The sequence below is a fragment of the Diuraphis noxia genome, unplaced genomic scaffold (assembly GCF_037042655.1).
Source record: "Diuraphis noxia isolate RWA-SAM2 unplaced genomic scaffold, SU_Dnox_SAM2 contig0003, whole genome shotgun sequence".
Taxonomy (NCBI): Eukaryota; Metazoa; Arthropoda; class Insecta; order Hemiptera; family Aphididae; genus Diuraphis; species Diuraphis noxia.
The window spans coordinates 18135204-18157305 of record NW_028301713.1 but is presented as its reverse complement, the minus strand read 5'-3'; the positions used below and the strand labels follow the sequence as shown (position 1 = coordinate 18157305).

The window sequence follows — 22102 nt, the reverse complement described above, 5'->3', positions numbered from 1 at the left end:
TAAGTTATTAAAAACACGTCTGAATAATAAGAGAATAATTTTAACAATACTGATAAAAAGACATGAAATACTATATAAGGGATTCATTTGTGAGACAGTGCGTTAGTATTGATGTCTCGCGACTCGATGAACTGCACTTGTCTCGAAACAGAACTAATATGACGAATTTTGTAAGTTTATTTTTGACCGACCTAATGAAACCTAAAAGTATTGCTGTCTTAGAAGAAATGTCTATGTCGCTTTCTATTTGTTGTGTTAACGCTATGTTTGGCACCTATTTTAGACGATCGTGGCCTTAGTGCAGATGTCCGTCCTGTTTGTAATGCAGGTATCCGTAGAATCATGCAGCGATGAATTCATCAAGGAAATGATAGTGAAAGTTTGTGGAATGGGTGAAAAAAAACGTTCATTCCCTGACAACAGTCGCACGAGCTCGTCGTTGGGACAAAATGTTAAGGTTATTTTGACTGACGTAGAACGCGAATTCAAACACTTGGTCGGAGACATCGAAGAAGCAGACTTGTTGCTGAAAACATCCAATAAGAATAAACCAAAAGGTATATATCACAATGTGCTCCATTAACAGTGGTAACGAATGAGTTCCGTAATCTTATAATTTTTCATAAAATATAATTAGGTGGCCAGGTACGTATCACTTCTTAACTACATTTCGTGGTAGTTTTCTCGAGCAATCAGTAAAACGATATGACCGTCGTCAACGAGTATTTAAAAAAAAAAAATGAAGGTAGTTAGAATATCCACACATTCCGTGGTTGTTTGAAATTGATTTGGCTAGAAGCTTAGAAATACAGTTTATCAAAATAGGTAGGTAGGTTGAGTTAGCTTCATTTATTCAGAGTTTATTTAATTTTTAATTTTATAATTCTATATGCCTTGATTGTAGGTATGACTACAGCAGTTTTTTAAAAATGTAGGTGGTATGACCTAATCCATGCCCTAACCCCTCAACTGCATCTCTTGTTTTATTTAGATGTTATGGGCATAAATGCATTATAACTGTAATGCAAAAAGCTGGTAAGTGAGTGACTCTCGGCTGTACAGTGGAGGACAAGTGGGTCACTGTATTTAATGGATAGTGTTAAATTTGAATTCAACGACTTAATAACATCATTGTATAGTTACAAAAAACAATTCTGAGCTGGGATGGTTTGTCCACCTAGGATATTTTATATAATATATTTATATCGTTGGTTGTTATTACTTGCTACTGTAGCCGGTAGATTGATTAACTATTATTTGCGACTTATCATATATTCCTATTGATATATATATATATATATATATATATAATAATATATAATATATAACTTTATAAGTTACAGTAGCCACGAATAATATTTTTAAATTACACAACAATATAACTATTAACTAGAACCTTTATTCTCTATTATGTAAATTCGTCCAAATTTTAACTTAAAAAAAACAAAAAAAAAACTATTTTTGTATATTTTTCAAATTTTCTGGTTACAGAATGAACTACTTATACGAAACCTTGTTTTAAATTTGCAATTCTTAGTTATAAAAGTTAAACGTTTTATAAATTTTTAACCATTGAATAATTTGTAAATTTTCAATTTCTTACATTTTTTTTAACAATTTGAACTTTAAATGCCTACAAAAATAACAAACTGAAGTTAAAAATCGAAGCAATATTCCGACTACTTATCGTGTACAAAGACACAAATAAAAAATACAATTTTAAAAACACTTATCAATGTAAAATCAATATAATATTTATCGCTTCGTTAAGAATCTAAAATATACTCGTCTTCGCTCAGAATTTTTTTTTGTATACCTAGGTACAATAATTTTATATCATTGAATTCAAATGTTTACTCATCCATTATCTACTCGACACCTATATAAGTCCTTTTAACGACGGCCAACTATAATGATCATTATTCGTTTCAAATAGGTATACATTTTTTGGTTGACGATTACAAAATACGTTTTTTTTAAATCATTTACCTAACATATTTTATATAATATTTTCAATTTTGTGTGTCAAAAATTCTGGGTTGAATATTGGAAGAGTTGGGGCATCTTGGTTAGTTAAAAAAGTAAATAGGTACAAACAATTATTTTAAAGCATCTATATTCATAGTGTGCTTTAGTCTACTCAATACATTGCTCTTTTTAACATAATATTAATTAAATAATAATTAAACTAATATCTGTGTGGGTACACTGGGTACCGCATGTCCGCATATAGTATCTATGCCACGCTTTCTCAAGAATATTAATTACTAAAACACCGATAACTTTGTGTTTTCTATATTATATAATAAAGTTTTATCATTTTTTATTCCAATAATAGTTGATATCATGTCTATAATTGCTCCCATCAATGGTTTCCAAAAAAAAGTAAAATTTGCGTATAAATATTTTTTTCAAATATCAAGGGAAAGGGTGGAGGGGGCGAGACCTCTGAGCCTCTGTACCCTGTATCCGATGTTGATATAAAGGTATATAGGTAATGTATGCGCATCCCTTTTATCTCCCTAATATTTTATCATTTATTATATTGAAGGTTCGTCCAATATTTTTAAAAAGGTACTTAAAAATATTACCTCTTATATATTGAATATTAAAGTTTTGTAGTTTATATACAAACGTCAAGATTTCAGCGATAAACCTTTCGTACTTATTATTTGTTTGTAAAATATATATTAACTGTTATTTATGTTTTTATGTATTTATTTTTTAGAACCGAACGTCACTCCACTGTGGCTGCGATCAATTATTTTACCGGGTTTCAGAGACGACAGGTCGAGACACGTGAAAATACGTATGGTTCTGACACTCGGAAATTAATTAATGTTGTGTAAAAAATATTTCATTTATATTTTTAGGTGGTGACACCGAAAAAGCCACGATTATAAAACGTGGAGTAATGCAGATGTTCAGAGAGTGCTGCGTCAATAATTGTTCCCTCAAAGATTTAAATCGTATATGCGAGAAGAAATAAACAATATGGTTAATAACATTTTAACATACCTTGCTTTGATTAATTATGGTTAATAAGTATTATCAGTAATCAGTAAGCATATATATATAAAAAAAAAAATTTATAAACAAATACATAAATAATTATTTATATATATTTTAAATATATTATATTTCATCTATATTATATAAATGTCTGTAAAATAACAGACTTGTTTCTATGATTATTTTTTTTTAATTGTTATTTTTATATTATATTCTCCATCTCCGACAATCGTTTATCGTGGACTAAAATCGTGTAAACTTAACACAGGAACTATATATTATATTATATTATACTTAATATAAAAATAAATCAAAATTAACATAGTAGGACTTTCAAATTATTTCATGTCCAATTATTATTTTTGCCCTCCAAATTTTCCACAAATGTACTTTCTGTATCTTTTACAAATACTGATTAAAACTTACTTTATCTTCGTCCTTACAACCGTTTACATCGGCTGCTTTTTCATATCGCTTAAAATATTTTCTTACATCCTCATCTTTACCTGAGGAATGGTCTGGTTTGGTCATTAGAATTTTGTTGTTCTTTCATCGTGTTTGTTTGTCTAACGGAATAAAATGAATTTCTGAGTTTAGGTTATCTCTTGTTTGATTATTATCTTGCTGTTTTTTTGTCATCGAATATTGTTTTTCCTCTTGTGTTATTAAAGTTAATAAATTTTGTAGGATTATTAAGTTATTAAGGATTTTTTAAGTCATTCAGTAAAAAAAATTGACAAAAAAATGCATATGAGCCTAATTATACCTTTATTGCCCCCAAAACAGGTACTAAAACATCCACCAGTTGAATTATCAATGTTTGCCTACTCAAAAATAAAAAAGAAGAATTTAGAGTAGATATTTAATGGTTAATAAAAATGAATAGTAATGAGAATAATGAATAGGTAATAAAGTTTGTATTATCACTAGCAATAAAATTAGTAATCAGTAGTTTATATCTACAAAATTAATTCTTTTTACAATTTTAGTGGTCGTTTGTATCGTCAAATATCAACCTTGAAGCTTTTAATGCAAAATATTGAAATGCATTGTTCACAAAGCGTGCACAAATAAATGGAATAAAAACGACAACGATAAAACACAATAGAAAAGAAAAGTGTCTCTAGGTCGTAGATTGCCGATTTACGTTGGGCTCCACTGTCGTATAGGTATGCACTTTTCAGTTCTTATCTTCTACCTCCGAATAAATCACCAAAAGACCAGGGATTGACCGATTTAAGTTTAGACTTCAATGGTAGATAAAAATATGATACGTAATGTCTTTGCCCTCGACGACCATAAACTAATCGGTTTCAGGATTAATTCGAACTCAAACTTACAGGATGACACCAAATGTAAATAAAGATATTATAATGATGAGTTAGAAATCCTATTCTAAAATACTTAAATACAAACACACACACACACACACACACACACACACACACACACACACACACACACACACACACACACACACACACACACACACACACACACACACACACACACACACACACACACACACACACACACACACACACACACACACACACACACACACACACACACACACACACACACACACACACACACACACACACACACACACACATCGTAGTATTTTGATACCTACCACGGCTGCCGGGTCCTCCTGCCTATTTCTTTTTCCTTATATATTTAATTTACAATTTAGCTGCCTCAGCACATTTGCTTCAGAGGCCTACATTACAAATATAATTTGTGACTTGTTTATAATATTCACGTATTACGAGAGTTTTCCCACTGATGGACCTTCATCCTCACGTAATTCATACTTAGTTAAATATTAATTTTAGTCACCAAAATTAATTTTTGCGGATAAATTACAGATTGTAAGTATAGGTACTTTCGTTTGAATTAAAAAATAATATTAGGTTGGTATATGAGTATGAAAATATTATTCTAAGGTTACAAAGTGACGACGACCACATGGCATGTGCATAAACTAATTAAATATTTTCGGAATTATAGTATACATGCCGTAGCTAGGTAATTAATAATTACTAATCATATAGACATATTATGTTATGCACATTGTTATTGTAATGTGAGTCGACGCAAAAATGAAATTTGGAATAGAAAAATAATTATTTATTATATTATGTTTAAAAAAAAAATATTTATATATATTAGGACTAAGGAAACTGCTTGGGCATAAATTAAGGTGATAATTATTTATGATAATATATATGATAACGTGATTCGAGCAACTCTATGATTTGTCTATTCGATCGGTAAAGTTTTAACATAATATCAATATGTACAGGTATGTATTATAATATAGGTACCTCATGATGATGGCTTGCATTAACGTCATGCAATAATTATATACAGGACATACACACTATAGCGCCAGTGGCGGTTATATCCTAGTTCTAAGATGGGGGGAGTGAAATTTCAAATCCATAGAGATAATGACGTTCACCCCCCCCCCCATTATTTTATTTGGAAATATATAACTATAATTGGTACAAAAATATAAATAACAACACTTTTTTTCAATATAAATATTTATTTAAAGTATAAAAAAAAGTCAATATTTGTAGGTAGGTGTTACATAATTATAAAAATATAAAATATGTATTGAATATAATACAAAAATGTATATTAATAAAATAATAAGTAAAATTGAAAAAAAATATATTTACAATATAAAATTTCTATTCTGGTTTTTCATTTTTGCAAACATGTCAATTACATTCTCAATGTTAATGTCAATGTCTCTATGCACATGCAACATAGCCGAACTACAGAGACCCTTATTTCCCATTTGGGAACGTAGGCCATGTTTTCAGTCTAAATATGCTAGTCTAGCGCAATATTTGTATAAAATAATAAAGCCTTAATTTTTCGGACGATAAGGTGGAAGGAAAAAGAAAAAGTTATCGTTTAGTGGTAAAAAGATAATATTGTACAGTATCGATGTGAACTCCAAGTCGCGGGGTCAAAGAAGAGGAACCACATGATTTAACGAAAAAACATTTAAATTACAAACTACCTACTACAAACGTGTGATAATGGTTTTGATGTAAAGTTTAATATTATATAGGGGCTACAGCCTATTTGCGCCCCAGAGTAGTACATTTGCGCACCGAGGGATATGGACAGATGCGCCCGAAAGATAAGGTACTACTTGCCGATTTATAACCCATAATATGCGCCCATTTCGTATGCAACGTTGCCGTTGTGATTCTTATTATTATAAATCATATTTATTTTGATAAATACTTAAATTAATTAGATTAGTAGATTATATTAAAATCTATTATTTAGACAAATATTAGTACATTAATAATTATAATTGTCTTTAATAATATAATTTAAATTTAATAATTTTTTCAACATTTTGGGTTTAAAAAAAATAGTCAATATAACAATAACTAAGATTAAATTTAAGAATTCTAAGTTAAACAACACATAATTAATTTACACTAAGTTTGATTTACTGTAGTCAGTGGCGGTTTATCTCGAAGATGGGCCTGTGTGCAAAACTAAAAAACGGCTCCCCTTCGTTTTTTTATTAAATAATATAGTTATAGATATATAAATTCAAATTTAAAGTAAGAATTTTTATTCTAAAATTATAAAATCTTATGGAAATCCACAAGGTACCTACTTTCCATTTTTATTAAAATTTTAATTACACAAGAAATCAAGGCTGGGCAAGTTAATGATTTTTTTTAACTCAGTTAAGTTAAGTTAATATGCACCAATTACAAAAAGTTAAAAGTTAAAAGTTAATTTAATTATAGGTTAACTCAGTTAAGTTAAAAGTTAATACACATTTTTTTTTAACTTTTTATTAAGTTAAAAAAAAGTTAATTTTTTTTTTTACACATACTTTCTTTTTTTACAAACCCTGAAACCCAAAACTAATTTTTATGACTATATAACAAATGTTTATACTTTATACAGTATATTATTGTATTTCATTGAAGTTTTCATTTCTAAAAAAAGAACAGTAATTACCTATATATAACAAGTAATAAATACCTAAAAATAATGAATTAATATTATTTAATCAAGCCTTGTAAACAGATACTATTTGTGAGTGTGTGTTTGAAATAGAGTATTACTGTGTTTAATAAATAATCACTAAATATTGTATTAAATAGATACTAGGTATTACCTATATGGCTATATACTTACTAAAATACTAAAATATAACATATTATAATTTAAATAGAAAGATAATAAATAAGTTGAAATAGTTGGATAATATTTTATTATTTTAACATACACATTTCAGTCATATAGTTAAACTATAAATTTAAACTTAAATAGGTAGCATTAATCTTTATACTAAAAAATTATTTTTCTTTATTTTGTTAAATCAAATTAAATTTTTACTTTTGCATAACAATATGTTTATAGTTGAAAAACAATTCATTCAAACGTGCATACTGTTTATGACGTTCGTGTACAACCACAAGTTCACAACTGAATACTGATAAAATTTCAGGCCCACATCAGTACATCACACAAAATCAAAATATCGATAATTGGTTTTTGTTTATTTTTAGACTTGTTGGATTTATTTTTTCCCGAAATGACGACTTCGGTCGTCGATAACACTAATATACCCGCATGATATAGGTATAGCCATAATGCCATATATAGTCATAAAGGGACAATATTATGTCTATATTATATTTATTGTAACTTGATATAATTAATTTAATAATATAAAACCTTTTATTATAAATTATTTTCTGATGTATACAGGGTGTTCCTTTAGAGTACAGAGTGATTAGAAAAATATAAAAATTTTTAAAATTAACTTAACTTATTCCATAAAATGAAAATCAACTCGTTAATTTCACGTTAATTAAAAAATAAATTTAATAAGTTAATAGTTAAGTTAATGAATATCCAAAAGTAACTAGTTAAGTTAAAAAGTTAAGATAAAATTAACTTTTTAACTTAACTTTAACTTTTTAACCCGTTAATGCCCAGCCTTGCAAGAAATTAGATGAAATTACGTCATACAAATAAAATAGTGTTGTGGAACGTTGAACAATAATTGGCCCCCTCAAGCCGAGGGCCCGTGGCATTTGCACACATCGCACACATGTATCACACGCCACTGACTGTAGTCATAATTCATCTCACATAAAATGATACAAAGCAGTAAACACAATATATGGTTAAGTATAATACATGCAATTATTATAAAAATAAATACTGTTGTTTTTTTCACACGTCATAATATAATAAAAAATGCATTATTGGGTTATAAATAAGGGGCGATTGTAAGCTCTCCCGATTTTAATGGCATGTAAACTCTCCCGATGGTAAACTCTCCCGGGTTTAGTCCAATACTACCTGACGGGAACATGTAAACTCTCCCGGGTCTAGTTCAGTACTACTTGAAGAGAACATGTAAACTCTCCCGGGTATACTTCAGTACTACTAAGCTAGCGGGGGAGCATGGGGTATTATTCGTTTTACACAGTTAGAATTGGTCGAGCCATTATAGTCGATATCGTTTTAAATATTTAAATTAAAAATACTCTAACGGTAATTAAATATTTAAATGACAAATACAGGTTAACATAAGATAAATACAGTAATACAATTCATAATAAAAATTATAATCACAATCTCTGCAGTGTAGCCAATTCATAGAGTAGCAATAACATTTAAAATAACTCGGGAGAGTTTGCACATTTCTTTCAGGTAAACATATAATATTGACCCGGGAGAGTTTACATATTTCTTTCATGTAAACATAATATTTACCCGGGAGTGTTTACTAGTTTTAAAAATCGGGAGGCTTTACCATACAATCGGGAGAGTTTACCACCGCCCTAAAAAAAGGTGTGATGGGCGCAAATAGTTTGCACCGTATATAGGTAGGTAGGTTGATACTTGATATATAGCCATGGTAGGTGCCTATTTTAAAATATTAAAATCGACATCATCTGCAACACCCGGCTAACTTTCGCGAGCATATTATTTATTTATTTATTATTATTTTTTTTTTAATAATTGTTTAAGGCATCAAAAACAAGGTTATTACCATAGTTCCTCCTCCAGTCCTCGATACCATAAGGAAAAAAAAAAAAAAAAAAAAAAGGTTATTAGCCGAGTTTACATGTTTTAAAGAATTTACTTTAAATTAATATTTTTATAATATCATACAAAACACGTCTCGACCATCCAAACGTCAAAAACAATAAAAATGTTTGATCAACAATAATTATTCTTGAATTGTGTACCTGCCCACATTAAAACGTTTTAATAATTTATTGATCATTTACAACAGTATTCCCATATAATCGACGTCGTCGTTTAGTCTGTTAATTATAATTCAGTTAATTACATATAGGTTACAATAGTTGTTAAAAACACTTCTGAATAATAAGAGACCAATTTTAACAACACTGCAAATAAAGTAGACACAATAAATACTATTTAAGGGATTCGTTTATGAGACAGTGCGTTATAACATTGATGTCTCGTCACTCGATTAACACTTGTCACCAAACAGAACTATAATATGACGAAATTTGTAATTTTATTTTTCACAACCAATCTAATAAAACGTAAAAAGTATCTCTCTGTCCTTGAAGAAAGTTCTATGTCGCTTCTGATTTATATTATTGTTGTGTTAACGCTATTTTTGGCATCTATTAACTATTTTAGACGATCGTGGCCTTAGTGCAGATGGCCGTCTTATTTGTAATGCACGTAGAATCATGCAGCGACGAATTCATCAAGGAAACGATAGTTAAAGTCTGTGGAATGGGCGAAATAAGACGTTCATTCCCCGAGAACAGCCATGATACTGACTCTTCGTGGGCACATTATAGAAATTCTAAAGGCATTCCTCGCACTCGCATCGTGGACAAACACAAACCATTAATTGTTGGAGATGAAGCAGAGCAATTGTTGCTGAAAACATCCAATAAGAATAGACCAAAAGGTATATATTATCATGTGAAGTGCAGCGTGCTAACCGTATTATTATGAGCGCGTTCGGTGATCTCATAATTTTTCATAAAATATAATTAAGTGGCCAGGTAGGTACCTCTTATTCTTAACTACATTTCGTGTGGTAGTTTTCTCAACCAACCAGTAAAACGATATAACCGTCGTTCACGATATTTTATTTAAAACAAATGAAGCTAGTTCGATTATTCCCATGTTTCGTGGTTATACTTATACAGTCATTCGAAATTGATTTGTCTAAAAGCTCAGAAACACAATTCTTCAAAATATGTAGGTAGGTTGGTTTATGATAACTTATTCAAAGCTTATATTACAAGCGTATAGGACATTTATTTTTATTTTGAATTTTTTAATTCTGTATGAGTTGATGATGTAATATGAGTGTGACTGCAGAAGATTCGGAAAAATGTAGGCGGTATAATATAAACCATGCCTTAAATAATATGATGTAACTGCGTGTTTTGTATTATTTTGATCTTATTATAGGCATAACAAGTTCATTATGACTGTAATGTAAAAAAAAATGTGTTGGTAGGTGACGCTCGGCTGTATGGTACCTATCTTACAATATTAGTGAGTCACTTTAAATGGATGGTGTTAAATTTGAATTCAACGATGTAATAATATCATTGTATAGGTGCAAAAAGGTTTCTCTGCCTAGGATATTTTATAATATGTTTGTATCGTTGATTATTATAACTATTTTACTAATTTAAATTACGTACCTACAAAAAAAAATCGTGATTTTGTGATTTTTCAACTGCTATTGTAATAATATAACCTAATGAAAATTCAAAACTGAAAACATCTGTAAACAGCTCAAAACAACTCAAAATATTTTTAAAATTGTATCAATTACCTATAGGTAAAGATAAAATAGACATTTGGTATATATTTCAAGTTTCTACAGTTATTCGTTTTTGAATTACATCAAAATAGAAAATCGTTCCAGCATGTGAATATCTAATGTATTAAAAATATTTCAAACGCATATAAAAATTTAATTTGACTTTTAGTTGACATTTTTTATCGTTAAAGATAGACAAAGTTATGAGGAATCTTGAATTAAATTTCGAACTTTTGAATTTAAAAAAAAAAATTCTAGCTTAATATAATTTGCAAATTTTCGAGATGTTTACGAATTTTGTCAAAATTCGAAATTCTGATGCTCTTTAAAAATGATTGCAGTGTATATACACTCAATTTTTTTTAAATTTCAACCAATAATAACTTATGAGAAACATTGTATTAAATTTTTAAGTTTTTCGACAGATCGAACTTTTTTTTTAAATATTAATTTAAAAAAAATTAATAGTACCTGCCTATATAGTTGTAAATTTCATGTCTGTAAATATCTGAACATGAGTCAAAATATTTTGAGAATGTTATGGAGAATAGAAAATGTTAAAACAAACATTAAGTGAAAATTTTATGTATCTACAATAATTTTTTTTTTAGAATTACACCCAAAGCCAAAATCGATCTTTCGTAAAACTTTCATTTTGTTTTTTATATTTTTCCTGCCGCTTTTGAAAACTACTGAGAATTTCAAATGTTTACTTCCCGAATATACGAACTATAGATTCACTTTCCTATCGGAAAAATACTGAAGTTTGAAAATCGAAGCAATATTCCGTCTATTTATCGATCATCAACCATCAACGTGTACTCAGACACGAATAAAATAAATTCACACATGATTGTAAAATCGATATATTCATCGCTCCACTCAGAATCTAAAATCTGTCGATTTTATGAATATCAGTAAATACAATACAACACAACAATTTTCTAATTATATTTTAATGAAAAAAAAAAAAATTACCTACTTAATATTTTCACCTAATATTTAGAATAGCATTTTATACACATGGTATAATTTTTAAAACACGTTGACTTTCTTTAAGGTTTTTTTTATAGATATTTGGAATATGAAATTTATTTTATTTTTTTCTATAGTAAATATTAATACCAGATTTTAATTATACTAACATATACAATAAGTGTTTAATTTTATTTTATACACACAATGCCATTTTCAAATACCATGTTTCCGGTAAAATGCAATTCAAGTATTCAACCACTTGGATTCCTAGCTAATAGTAAAATAAATAAATTTAATTGCTATAATATCATAATATAAGCTGACAGTCTGTCTTCGCTGAGCATTTTTCTTTGTATACGAAGATTTTGTATTATTGAATTTAAATGCTTGCACATCCCATTGGCCATTATCCACTCTACTCCATAAGATAAGCCATTTTAACCTGGCCAACTATAATGATCATTAAATTAATTTACGTTTGTAAAATATTTTCATTTATATTCTCAGGTATTGGCGCCAAAATGGCAGTGAATAAAAAACAGGGAGTAATGCAGATGTTCCGAGAGTGCTGCGTCAATAAGAATTGTTCACTCAGTGATTTAAATCGTATATGTGAGAAGAAATAAACAATATGATAAATAACATATTAACATACCTTGTTTTATTAAATTACGGTTAATAAGTATTATCAGTAGTCAGTACGTGTACAAACAAACAAAAAAAAAAAAAAATACACAAATAATTGTTTGTATTTTTTTTTTTAAATATATATTATATTTTATGTTCCATATAATGGAGCTATTATATAAATTTCCGTAAAATCACAGACTCGTTTTTATAATAATTTTTTAAAAATCGTTATTTATATATTATATTCACCGACAATCGTTTATCGTGAACTAAAATCGTGCAAACTTAACACAGGAACTAACGACTTATTATACTTATAAAAATAAATTAAAATTAACACAATAGGACTTTAGTCAATATTTTGTTTTTAATTCTTCGGTTTTGCGCGGTGCATTGTTACAAAGAAAAAAATAAAACTGTACATGAAACATTACACATGACATATTGTGTACGCATAATGAAAGTATATATATAATATATATATATGATCAAAGAACTAAACAGTGTTAGAGATTTCGATGAGTTTTGACGATGTAATTCAAAATAGAAGACGTGCAAGCGCGATGTTATTCCCGAGTTTCAGTGTTGCGTGGTTTTAGTAACGATGACCGATGGCATTTTGTCAAAATATGGTGTTACAGTTTTCACTCGTCCTGGCACCGGGTCCTGGACGATCACCGCCTGGAAAAGCATAAAAAAAAAAAAATTATATAAATATTATTATTAGAATGAAAAGACGACGGAAAAAGCGATTATTTAGGTAGGTAGGTTGTCATAATATATGATGTGGCCATGTGGGTAATGGACGAATAATAATATATATAATTGTGACATTTAGACATTTTCCGTGCACGCGTAATTGATTTCATACATATTATTGCCGTTTTGTGTACAGTTTAGCGAAATATCTGCACTGCAGTACATGATGCGTATAATATTATATATTATATTATGCAACTAATGATGGCGTGTCTTAAGGATTTTTTTAAAGTCTTTATACACGATCACCCACCGTCAAGTCCTCCCTCGCAGACGACCTCTATACAGAAGTATTTTCTTATGTACGATTTTTAGATAATATGAAGTGGAAAATTCCGGATATGCACCTCACTCGTCCTCAATGGCATCCCTTATCCTGTGTATATAGTGATGGATGCACGCGATTTTATATCGTCGCAGCGACTGCTGCACACTGATATTGTTTATCACCGGTTGATAAAAATACGACTATAAGTACACTATGTTTTGTAATATATACCTATATTATGAACACATTGAAAACGTTCGAGTCTACTGCACTCGTGCCGGAATTCGCATAAATAGCCAATTAACAATTAGTTCAACAACAAAGTGATCAAATCTATGGTCACCCATGTTGGTCCATTGAATCGATCAATTTTTTATGCCTGACCGCCGACATTAGGGCTTGAAACGGTTCGTATATTATTATAGCTATAGAGTAAACTATAAGCCCTATTGCCCTATTTACGTCGATTGCGCCGGAAACCCTACGCTCAATATTGTATGCACCTATAATAGACGTGTGCACGTGACACCAAATGTCTGATTATGTGTTTGAAAAACGCATCTGCAGTAGGTATTGCCGTGGAATAAAATCGTCGAAAATATTCTTCCCGACACAACGTGCTGCGCTGTATAATATTATATAGCGATCGGTATGTATATATACATGTGTATAACAGCACCGTATTCCAATATAATATAATTTATATTATTATATGTTTACATGCAAAACAAAAATACATCATACTTTTGCGTGTACCCATATGGCAAAATTTTGTACGTCCTAACAGCACCTGCAAACGCTGCAATTTGGCGATTCTGATTGGTCACATTTATATATATTATTATTACTGTATATGTCGTTGATATTATTACACCGCGGCTACAGTGTGGTTGAATTATGTCGTCATTGTCATGGTTGTTGTTGTTGTTGTTTATTATTATTATTATTATTGTCGTTTGGCTTACTTCTTTCTTTGGGGCGTACGCGACCGTGTTGTATTTAATCGTCTTAATGCCGTTTTGCCTACCGAGCTCTTTAGAATTGGGTATTATAATACTATTGGACTTGGTTTTGACAGTCGCGTGCTCAGCCTGCAGCAGACTGTTGTCAACTAACAGTGTGTTACTCGTGGGGTGTTTCTGGGGTTTCACGTTTTTGTCTACCAAGGGTTTCTCTACAGAAGCAGGCGGTTCCAAAACACTCCGAGTATCAGACCTGTAAATCATCGTAATAAGATAAATGTATATGCGCTTTAGAAATGACTAAATGTAGCTGCACGAAATACGAAGTAAATTTTAAAAGCTAAAAACGTATATACTTTCGGACTGTCGCGTATAATATAATATTACGACTATTGTGCTTTTTTTTTTTATTTTTGTGTCAATATTTCCACTCGTCCGCAGAAATAATATCATATAATATTATATTGTATATGATACTTAATGTGAAATAGGTCCATCGTGAGAATAAAAATATAAAACAAATAATATATGACAATTATGTGCAGATTGTTGATGAGAAATGAGAATGAGTGGAAAACCGAAGCAGTTTAATTAACAACACTATTAGGTGATAAATACCGAAACGACAAAAATAACGTTTGTCTCATATTCGACGTGGCGTAATATTAGGTATGTGAATATGTGATACGATTTAGTCAATAGGTAGTATAATATTATTATGAGTGTTAATGTGGTGTTTATATGAATGTGTGTTTTTGTGTGTACGTGAACATGATTGTATTATTATTATTACAATGTATATAGATGATCAAAATATTATGGTTATAACAATAATATATTAAACAGCCAATCAGAATCACTCTTACGTGGCGCCTAACTGATGCCTTGATCATAATTAATTATATATTATAATATGTAAATAGGTACTTAATATTATATAGTTGCAGCAATATCATGGCATGTATTCGACAAAACTCACAAAATATGTAATATTATTTTCGAGTGCTTTAGCCCATCAATTTTGAATTAATTGATTAATAATATATAGGTACCTAGGTACTGGTAGCCGGTAGTTAGTTAGGTGCTGACATAACCACTGGTTTTTCAGCATTTTTATTCTACTACTGAAAAGCGTGTTGCAACACAGCACATTTTTTTTGTTAAAACGATTTTTCGTTTGCGTTCCATTTCGTGACGTGCGTTTAGCGATATTATAATAATTATTATTAGGTAATATTTAAAATATTTTAATCGTCGGCCGCGGCGTTCCACCAATTGTCGTTTACTCAGCTATCGCATAATAGTAATAGATAATTTTATCAACGCTGTCGATTTAAATGTATCGATTACGCGCGTGTCGTTTTTTTACCGCTTATTATTAAGAAGAATTAAAAAAAAATCGTAATTCTCGACTGCCGCAGCGAATATCCGATTTCATTACTAATGTTTTATACCTAATAACGCATTTAAAAAAGCGGGGTAAGCAAGTGTATGTCGCTCTGCTGTACAGTTGGTTATATACAATTAGATTACTGTAATGGATGGTATATTACATTTTAATTCAATGATATTATATCATTGTATACGAAAAACGATTCTGAGCAGAGACGGTTATTTGTCAGTCTAAGATATTTTATATTTTTATACTATATATATTGATTATATTGCTATTATTTCAACAAAAAAAATTAGGTACCTACCTATAAAATAAATTCCAAATTAATCAAATAAGATTTATTATGTATCCGATTCACTCAATAATTTATAGTAGGCTAGTAGGCATATACAATGTAGTATTATAATAAAGTATTGATAATAAGTATTAATAATATTAGAATATAAAGTACAACTAGATATTTAAGTACCAACGAATAATATTTTTTAATTACGACAATATAACTAAAATTGTCATTTTTGACTATTTAATATGTAATTGCTTCCGAATTTGAACTTAAAATAACTATACATATAAAAAAAAATCATGCCCGTGTATTTTTAATGCTTTCCAACTGCAATTATATAAATTTATGGGGAACCTTGTATTAAATTTTCAAATTTTATGACCCAATGAATAAAATTTTATCGACATTTATAAATTAAAAAAAAAACCGGAAAACTTCAAATATCTATAAATAACTTCAAAATTGCTGAAATATATTGATAATTTTACCATGTATATAAATTGATAAAATAAAACATATGGTGTAAATTTAAAGCTTCTGCAGTCATTCGTTTTAGAATAATAACGAAATAAGAATATCGGTACAAGCTGTGATATTGAGTGAATATCCAATGTTGTACCTAATTCAAACGCTCATAAAAATTTAATTTGATTTTCCGGTACACATTTTTTATAGCAAACTCATGAAGAATCATGTATTGAATTTTCAAATTTTAGATTTAAAAAGATAAACTTTTATGAATTTTTAACTCAAAATAAATTGCAAATTTTCATGATTTTTACGTATTTTGTCAAAATTCGAACTTTCAATGCTTATTGAAAGAATTGTAACTATGTATTTTTAATATTTTTAAATTAATATTGTAACAATATATTAGGAGCCTCAAATTAAAATTTGAATCCTTTTTACCCAACGAATAAAATTTTATTGTAATTTGAAAAAAACAAAAAAAATTGTAAATTTCAAATATCTATGGATAACTTAAAAAGATTTGAAATATTTTGAAAATTTTATTAAATATAGAAAATGCCAGTATAAATATTCAGCGAAAATTGCATGTGTCTACGGTAATTTCTTTTATAGTTATAAGTGTTATAACACCAATATCTAAAATCGATTTTTTCAAAAATGTATTTTGCGTGAAAATGTCCGTTTTTTCTTAATTTTGTTTTTCCCGGTGCTTTTGAAAACTACTTGGAATTTAAAAATTTGACCTCCCCACCTAGATTCACTTTCCAACCGGAAAAGCTATACTGAAGTTGAAAATCGAAACACTTTTTCGACAACTTATCGTGTACACACACACACACACAAATCAATACATTCATTGCTCCGCACAGAATCTAAAACTGTAATTATTCTGTACACAGTCGATGATGGTTATAGCATAATGATATTATATTTTAACCTCCGATGGCTGATGTTCAATTTGTGTTAGTATGTAGCGTAACAACAATAATATACTTAATGAACATCTCATTCACGGTAACGACAATTAAGGAAATCGAACGAAAAGATAATATAATTATTATGAGTAATACCTATATAGGTATTCGATTTGTAATAAGATCTTATAACATTGCGACAGCGACGCGTGTTGACTATTATAACGTATTTTGTATATAATTTATGCGTACACATTTTTTTTCGTTATAACTATATGTATAGTATTTTGTACTTATAAAATATTTGTTTGTTAGCAGTTAGTCAACCATGATGCGCGTAGACGATATTCGTTAGTTCAGATACTTTGTTATTTTTCTATTTTTTTTTTTTTAAGCGTGGTTTTCCGCAATTTCCATAAAAAGAGGCATGCTTGACTCTTGACCTTATGTTCAGGCACATAACACATTATCATTATTTTGTTATCGGCAGTTAAAAAAAAAAAATCAGCAGCATGAGCGTAACGGTTTTGGCCTTTAATGAATATTGTATTAAATATCTGATTTGTTCTGTATAATATAATTATTATTACCCAACAAATAACTACAGAGCACGTGCATAATACAATACCGCGTGAGTGATAAGTAGTATACCTATTATAATTATATTTATTTAGCCAATTTAAACATCAAGACATCACACCTTGCGTTTAAATTACTTGGTATGATATACGGCAAAGCGGTGGTAACTGCAAGTAATAGATATTTCTATCGGTGGCGTACCCATACGTTTTATAAACGATCCCGATGTTCTGTTGACATACCTATATTAAAAGTTGCAATTTTTATAGGACGGTTGCTTCAAAAGTATTGAACACTGTGCACTTATAATATACCTCATTCTACCATGCCCAACCTTCCCCCTCCCCAGGCGTCAAGAAGTAATTCTTAATAGAATCAGAATTGGACACACATGGTTAACTCACAAACACCTAATGACCAAAACGAATCCCGAACCTTGTCTCACTTGTGGTGAAACTCTCTCAGTCAAACACATCATATGTTTCTGTCGAGAATACAACGACATTAAAACCAACCTCAAGCTAGCTGACAATCTTCAAGAAGCTCTAGGCCCTGATCCAGACAACATCCAAAAAATATTCACTTTCTTAAAATTAACTAAATTATATAACCTAATTTAATCACACCCCCACTATTGTAGAACTCTCCCACTGTCTTTTCTATACATGTATAAAATGTAACACTTTTCATCTATACATATATTTATATTACCCCATTGTGTATAATAAAAGCCAATAATCTATGTTGTTGTGGCTTATTATAATAACAAAAAAAAAAATATATATATATATATATATACCTCGCATCATTTGCAGGGCATCGAGAAATGTATGCGAGGGGAGTTCCTAGTTAAGCCTCTCTCTCGTCCCCCCTCCATATAAATTGTCAGTCCCATATGCGAAATCCTCGGCACAACACTGATCTCAATAAATATAATGATGAATGATGGTATATAATATTTCAGGTCGTGGTTGAACGTGGAGGTAATTATACTACGAATCGATTATTTGGACGACCGACGGTCACCAATGCTGCAGATGACTTTAAGTCACGAGCTGCAGCAGCAGCCCCAACAAGAGCAAACTTCACCACTTATGCATTATATTAGGTAATCATCCGGCGTTGATATATCGATCATGTTAGTCGCGTCTGGACGTAATATTTTTATTATGATTAGTGATCATGAGTAATTGGTTAGATACGTGTAGGCACATAACACACGAATAATATAATAGTAGGTATACAATATTATTGCAGTGATTCATTCGCAAGCGAGTGGAAACGAGACACGGAAAAATACGATCGACAAGCGTGATATTCATAACGATATATCGTCGCGCACCACGTGGCCCTTGTATAATATTATGTAAAATAATATCGATTTATTGATTCGTATTTCGCGACGGTGAACAAATAGTATGCGGCGTCAAATGGATACGTCAGGTGTGTATAAGTACCTTCGATTTTCCCAGCAGTAAGACTTTAGGTGATGTGGCGTGCAAGTGTTCTCGCAGCACTCTTCGACTATCACTCTTTTTCGACGGCGACTTGGGACGGTAACATCTGAAACGAGAAAACGTACACGTCACGACGCTGCTCAAAGGTCGGGAAAATGTCACACACGCACAACATGTAATAACGATTTCATCAGGCGATAAAAAATGACAATAATAATTGTTTTATACAAATAACAAATAACTGCAGCGTTCGGTGTTTTAACAGGACGTAACCTACTAACCTAACACCTAGACAAGCAAATTCGATTATAAATCATTATTTTATTAGTAATATATTTTTACCATCATTCGCCCGTTTGCGATTATAGATTAATTGGTATAGGTATTAACAAAACGATATACGGTTTACTTATTTTTTTTTAATAATATATAGCTTTCTAGTAAGAATAAAATATACTTTGGGAATTTCGGTAAAGGTCGTTAAAAGGATTTTAAAACGTCATTAATTTAAAACATGTATCATATTTGTTTATTACTACTAAATAGATAGGTAAATCTTGATTGTATTATTATTATATAATATTGTTGCAATTTAAAATGGGACTATTTCTTTTTTTCCAGAGATGGAGAATATTGTTCATATGTAAAAAATATAAGCGGAGAGATGAAAATAATTGTAAGCCAACAAAATTAGGTGGTGTAATAATTTACGTGAAATAAACAACATTGATCACTGCACATAGTTATACGGTTTACCATAAAAAAATTACATAATATTTTGGTGAAATCATTACAGATTTACAATCATATATTTTAGATAATATTATATATATATATATATATTTATTATAACATCCGAGGAATTAAAACTATTTGGACATTATTTATGCGACTGTGCTGATGTGAGTAAATCATGTTCGAAATCGTTTTCACGCGTTCTGTGGCAAAACCCGAAATACTTATGTGCATTGTGCCTATAGCAGGTATAATATTCTATTCTATGTTTTTAAGTTCGATATTCGGATCAAAAATGACTGCGGTAGGTCATAGATGGTATGGTAGAGACTAGAGACGAGTATAATATTAGCGACTATATATACGTCAATAATAATTATTGGCGTTAATGAATCGAATGACAAGTTGAAGCGATACCGGTTAACGATTAACGATTTTTTTAAAAATGTTCGAACCTAGAAATGTATTAGTGGCTCATGCAGTGTACTATAAGTGTGTAACTACAACAGAAGTATAGCGTGTATCGCTGTGTTTTTATATTAGAGCTAAGCAAGAACGACGTTAAAATTGTTCGTAATAAATGTCGAATAGGAATATGGAATATGTCGATACTTTAAACAAACAAGTTTGTCTGACAAGCGTTTACAATTTCTAAATTCCTGATCAATGATGTATATTTTCTAAAGATAGATCGTTATTGTATATATGAATATGAGGCAATTCCTTATAACCACTCATATACCTATTTCTCATAAGGCACTGAAAAACTATATAATATACCAACGCATCGTATGAATCTTGGCCTATTGATAATATTATAAATGATCTTCGACCATAAGATTTGGAAATGGGAGAAAAAAAAAATTCGAAATACAGTTTTTTGCGTAAGTTAGATCTCTGATCCAGTTAGAGGATAATAAATTACTTTTATATAAATATAATTATTAAATGGCGCGTGTGTGTAGCATTGTGCAGGCTGATATATGATAAAATATTACTTATATAATGTATAATATTATTAGTAGAGTGATGACTATAGGACTTACCATCACTTGCCGGATGGAAGTTGTATCCGTTGCTGCAGATCAACGCCAACACGTTGGCGAGTTGGGATCCGCAGAAATGCCTCGGCGTGTCCCACGAAAAGTTTATGATTGGTGAGCTGCTAACGTGGCTGGCCAGCAACATGACTATCACCAATACCACAGCTGAGTTCATCGCACCTGCAGAAACACATAACGATCCACACATTATTGACATTAAGTATTTCCGACTTGTTCTCGCGCGCATACGTCCGAAAAGTCTGAGAACTGACACTCGTTTTGATAAAAATGTATAAAACTGCAGTTTCTCTGAACTTTTCGATCGCCTCGCATGGTGCTCATGGTACATCACATATTATGTTATTGATTGGATATTGTGTTTATGTTTTATGAATTTTAAATGATTGGCGTACGTTTTTGTCGAGTCGTCGCGGAGTGAGCCGACGTATAGAACGTTGTTGTCCGGCAAATCGTATTCCGTAGATAAAATATTATTATAATAATAGGACGATAGAAAAAGCGCCGTTGTACGAATGTGCGTTGTTATGATATATTATTGTAGTACACTATTGTAGATCAGCGACGGCGGCGTATAATATCGATTGTAATAATAACAATATTATTTTAATGTTAAACTGTTGCAAATAAGTCTTCAATAACGATTGGCACTTGCGAAACGGTACAGTGATAATAATAGTGGGCGAGCGCCTTTTATATAGATACCGCTAATCCGCGTATTTCCTCCACATATATATATATATAAACTAGT

At 30.2% G+C, this 22102-nt stretch overlaps 3 protein-coding genes across 4 annotated transcripts in view; 2 read left to right on the top strand and 1 right to left on the bottom strand.

Annotated features, from left to right (window-relative positions):
- The first annotated feature begins 10 nt into the window (after positions 1 to 10).
- LOC107162087 (uncharacterized) lies at positions 11 to 3336 on the top strand. Its single transcript, XM_015508801.2, has 4 exons — positions 11 to 170; positions 284 to 557; positions 2729 to 2809; positions 2874 to 3336. Exons 1-4 carry the CDS (start codon positions 63 to 65, stop codon positions 2987 to 2989), a joined length of 579 nt encoding a protein of 192 aa, XP_015364287.2. The 5' UTR covers positions 11 to 62; the 3' UTR covers positions 2990 to 3336.
- A 461-nt stretch (positions 3337 to 3797) lies between these two features.
- LOC149056906 (uncharacterized) lies at positions 3798 to 12475 on the top strand. The gene is made up of 4 exons (XM_089223636.1): positions 3798 to 3917; positions 4002 to 4181; positions 9703 to 9982; positions 12341 to 12475. The coding sequence occupies exons 3-4, from the start codon at positions 9724 to 9726 to the stop codon at positions 12457 to 12459; spliced, it is 378 nt and encodes a 125-aa protein (XP_089079762.1). The 5' UTR covers positions 3798 to 3917; positions 4002 to 4181; positions 9703 to 9723; the 3' UTR covers positions 12460 to 12475.
- A 336-nt stretch (positions 12476 to 12811) lies between these two features.
- LOC107162072 (uncharacterized) overlaps positions 12812 to 22102 on the bottom strand; it is a 28046-nt gene continuing 18755 nt past the window's right edge. The window contains exons 1-5 of one of the 2 annotated variants that reach the window (XM_015508786.2): positions 21747 to 21978; positions 21337 to 21513; positions 19556 to 19661; positions 14456 to 14705; positions 12812 to 13144 (exon numbers count right to left, since the gene is read on the bottom strand). In XM_015508786.2, coding sequence (XP_015364272.1) covers positions 13043 to 13144; positions 14456 to 14705; positions 19556 to 19661; positions 21337 to 21508 — 630 coding nt within the window. In that variant the 5' untranslated portion in view covers positions 21509 to 21513; positions 21747 to 21978 and the 3' untranslated portion in view covers positions 12812 to 13042. Of the gene's footprint in view, positions 13145 to 14455; positions 14706 to 19555; positions 19662 to 21336; positions 21514 to 21746; positions 21979 to 22102 lie in introns of those variants that run through there. The other variant, XM_089223635.1, reaches the window with a different exon arrangement.

What these genes read in the sequence shown, in the direction of transcription:
- LOC107162087 (XM_015508801.2), top strand. Translation starts at nt 63, where the DNA reads ATGAAATACTATATAAGGGATTCATTTGTGAGACAGTGCGTTAGTATT. An exon ending in GAACTAATATGACGAATTTT is followed by an intron (nt 171 to 283) that starts GTAAGTTTATTT and finishes CACCTATTTTAG; the next exon opens with ACGATCGTGGCCTTAGTGCA. An exon ending in GTCGAGACACGTGAAAATAC is followed by an intron (nt 2,810 to 2,873) that starts GTATGGTTCTGA and finishes TTATATTTTTAG; the next exon opens with GTGGTGACACCGAAAAAGCC.
- LOC149056906 (XM_089223636.1), top strand. Translation starts at nt 9,724, where the DNA reads ATGGCCGTCTTATTTGTAATGCACGTAGAATCATGCAGCGACGAATTC. An exon ending in CAATAAGAATAGACCAAAAG is followed by an intron (nt 9,983 to 12,340) that starts GTATATATTATC and finishes TTATATTCTCAG; the next exon opens with GTATTGGCGCCAAAATGGCA.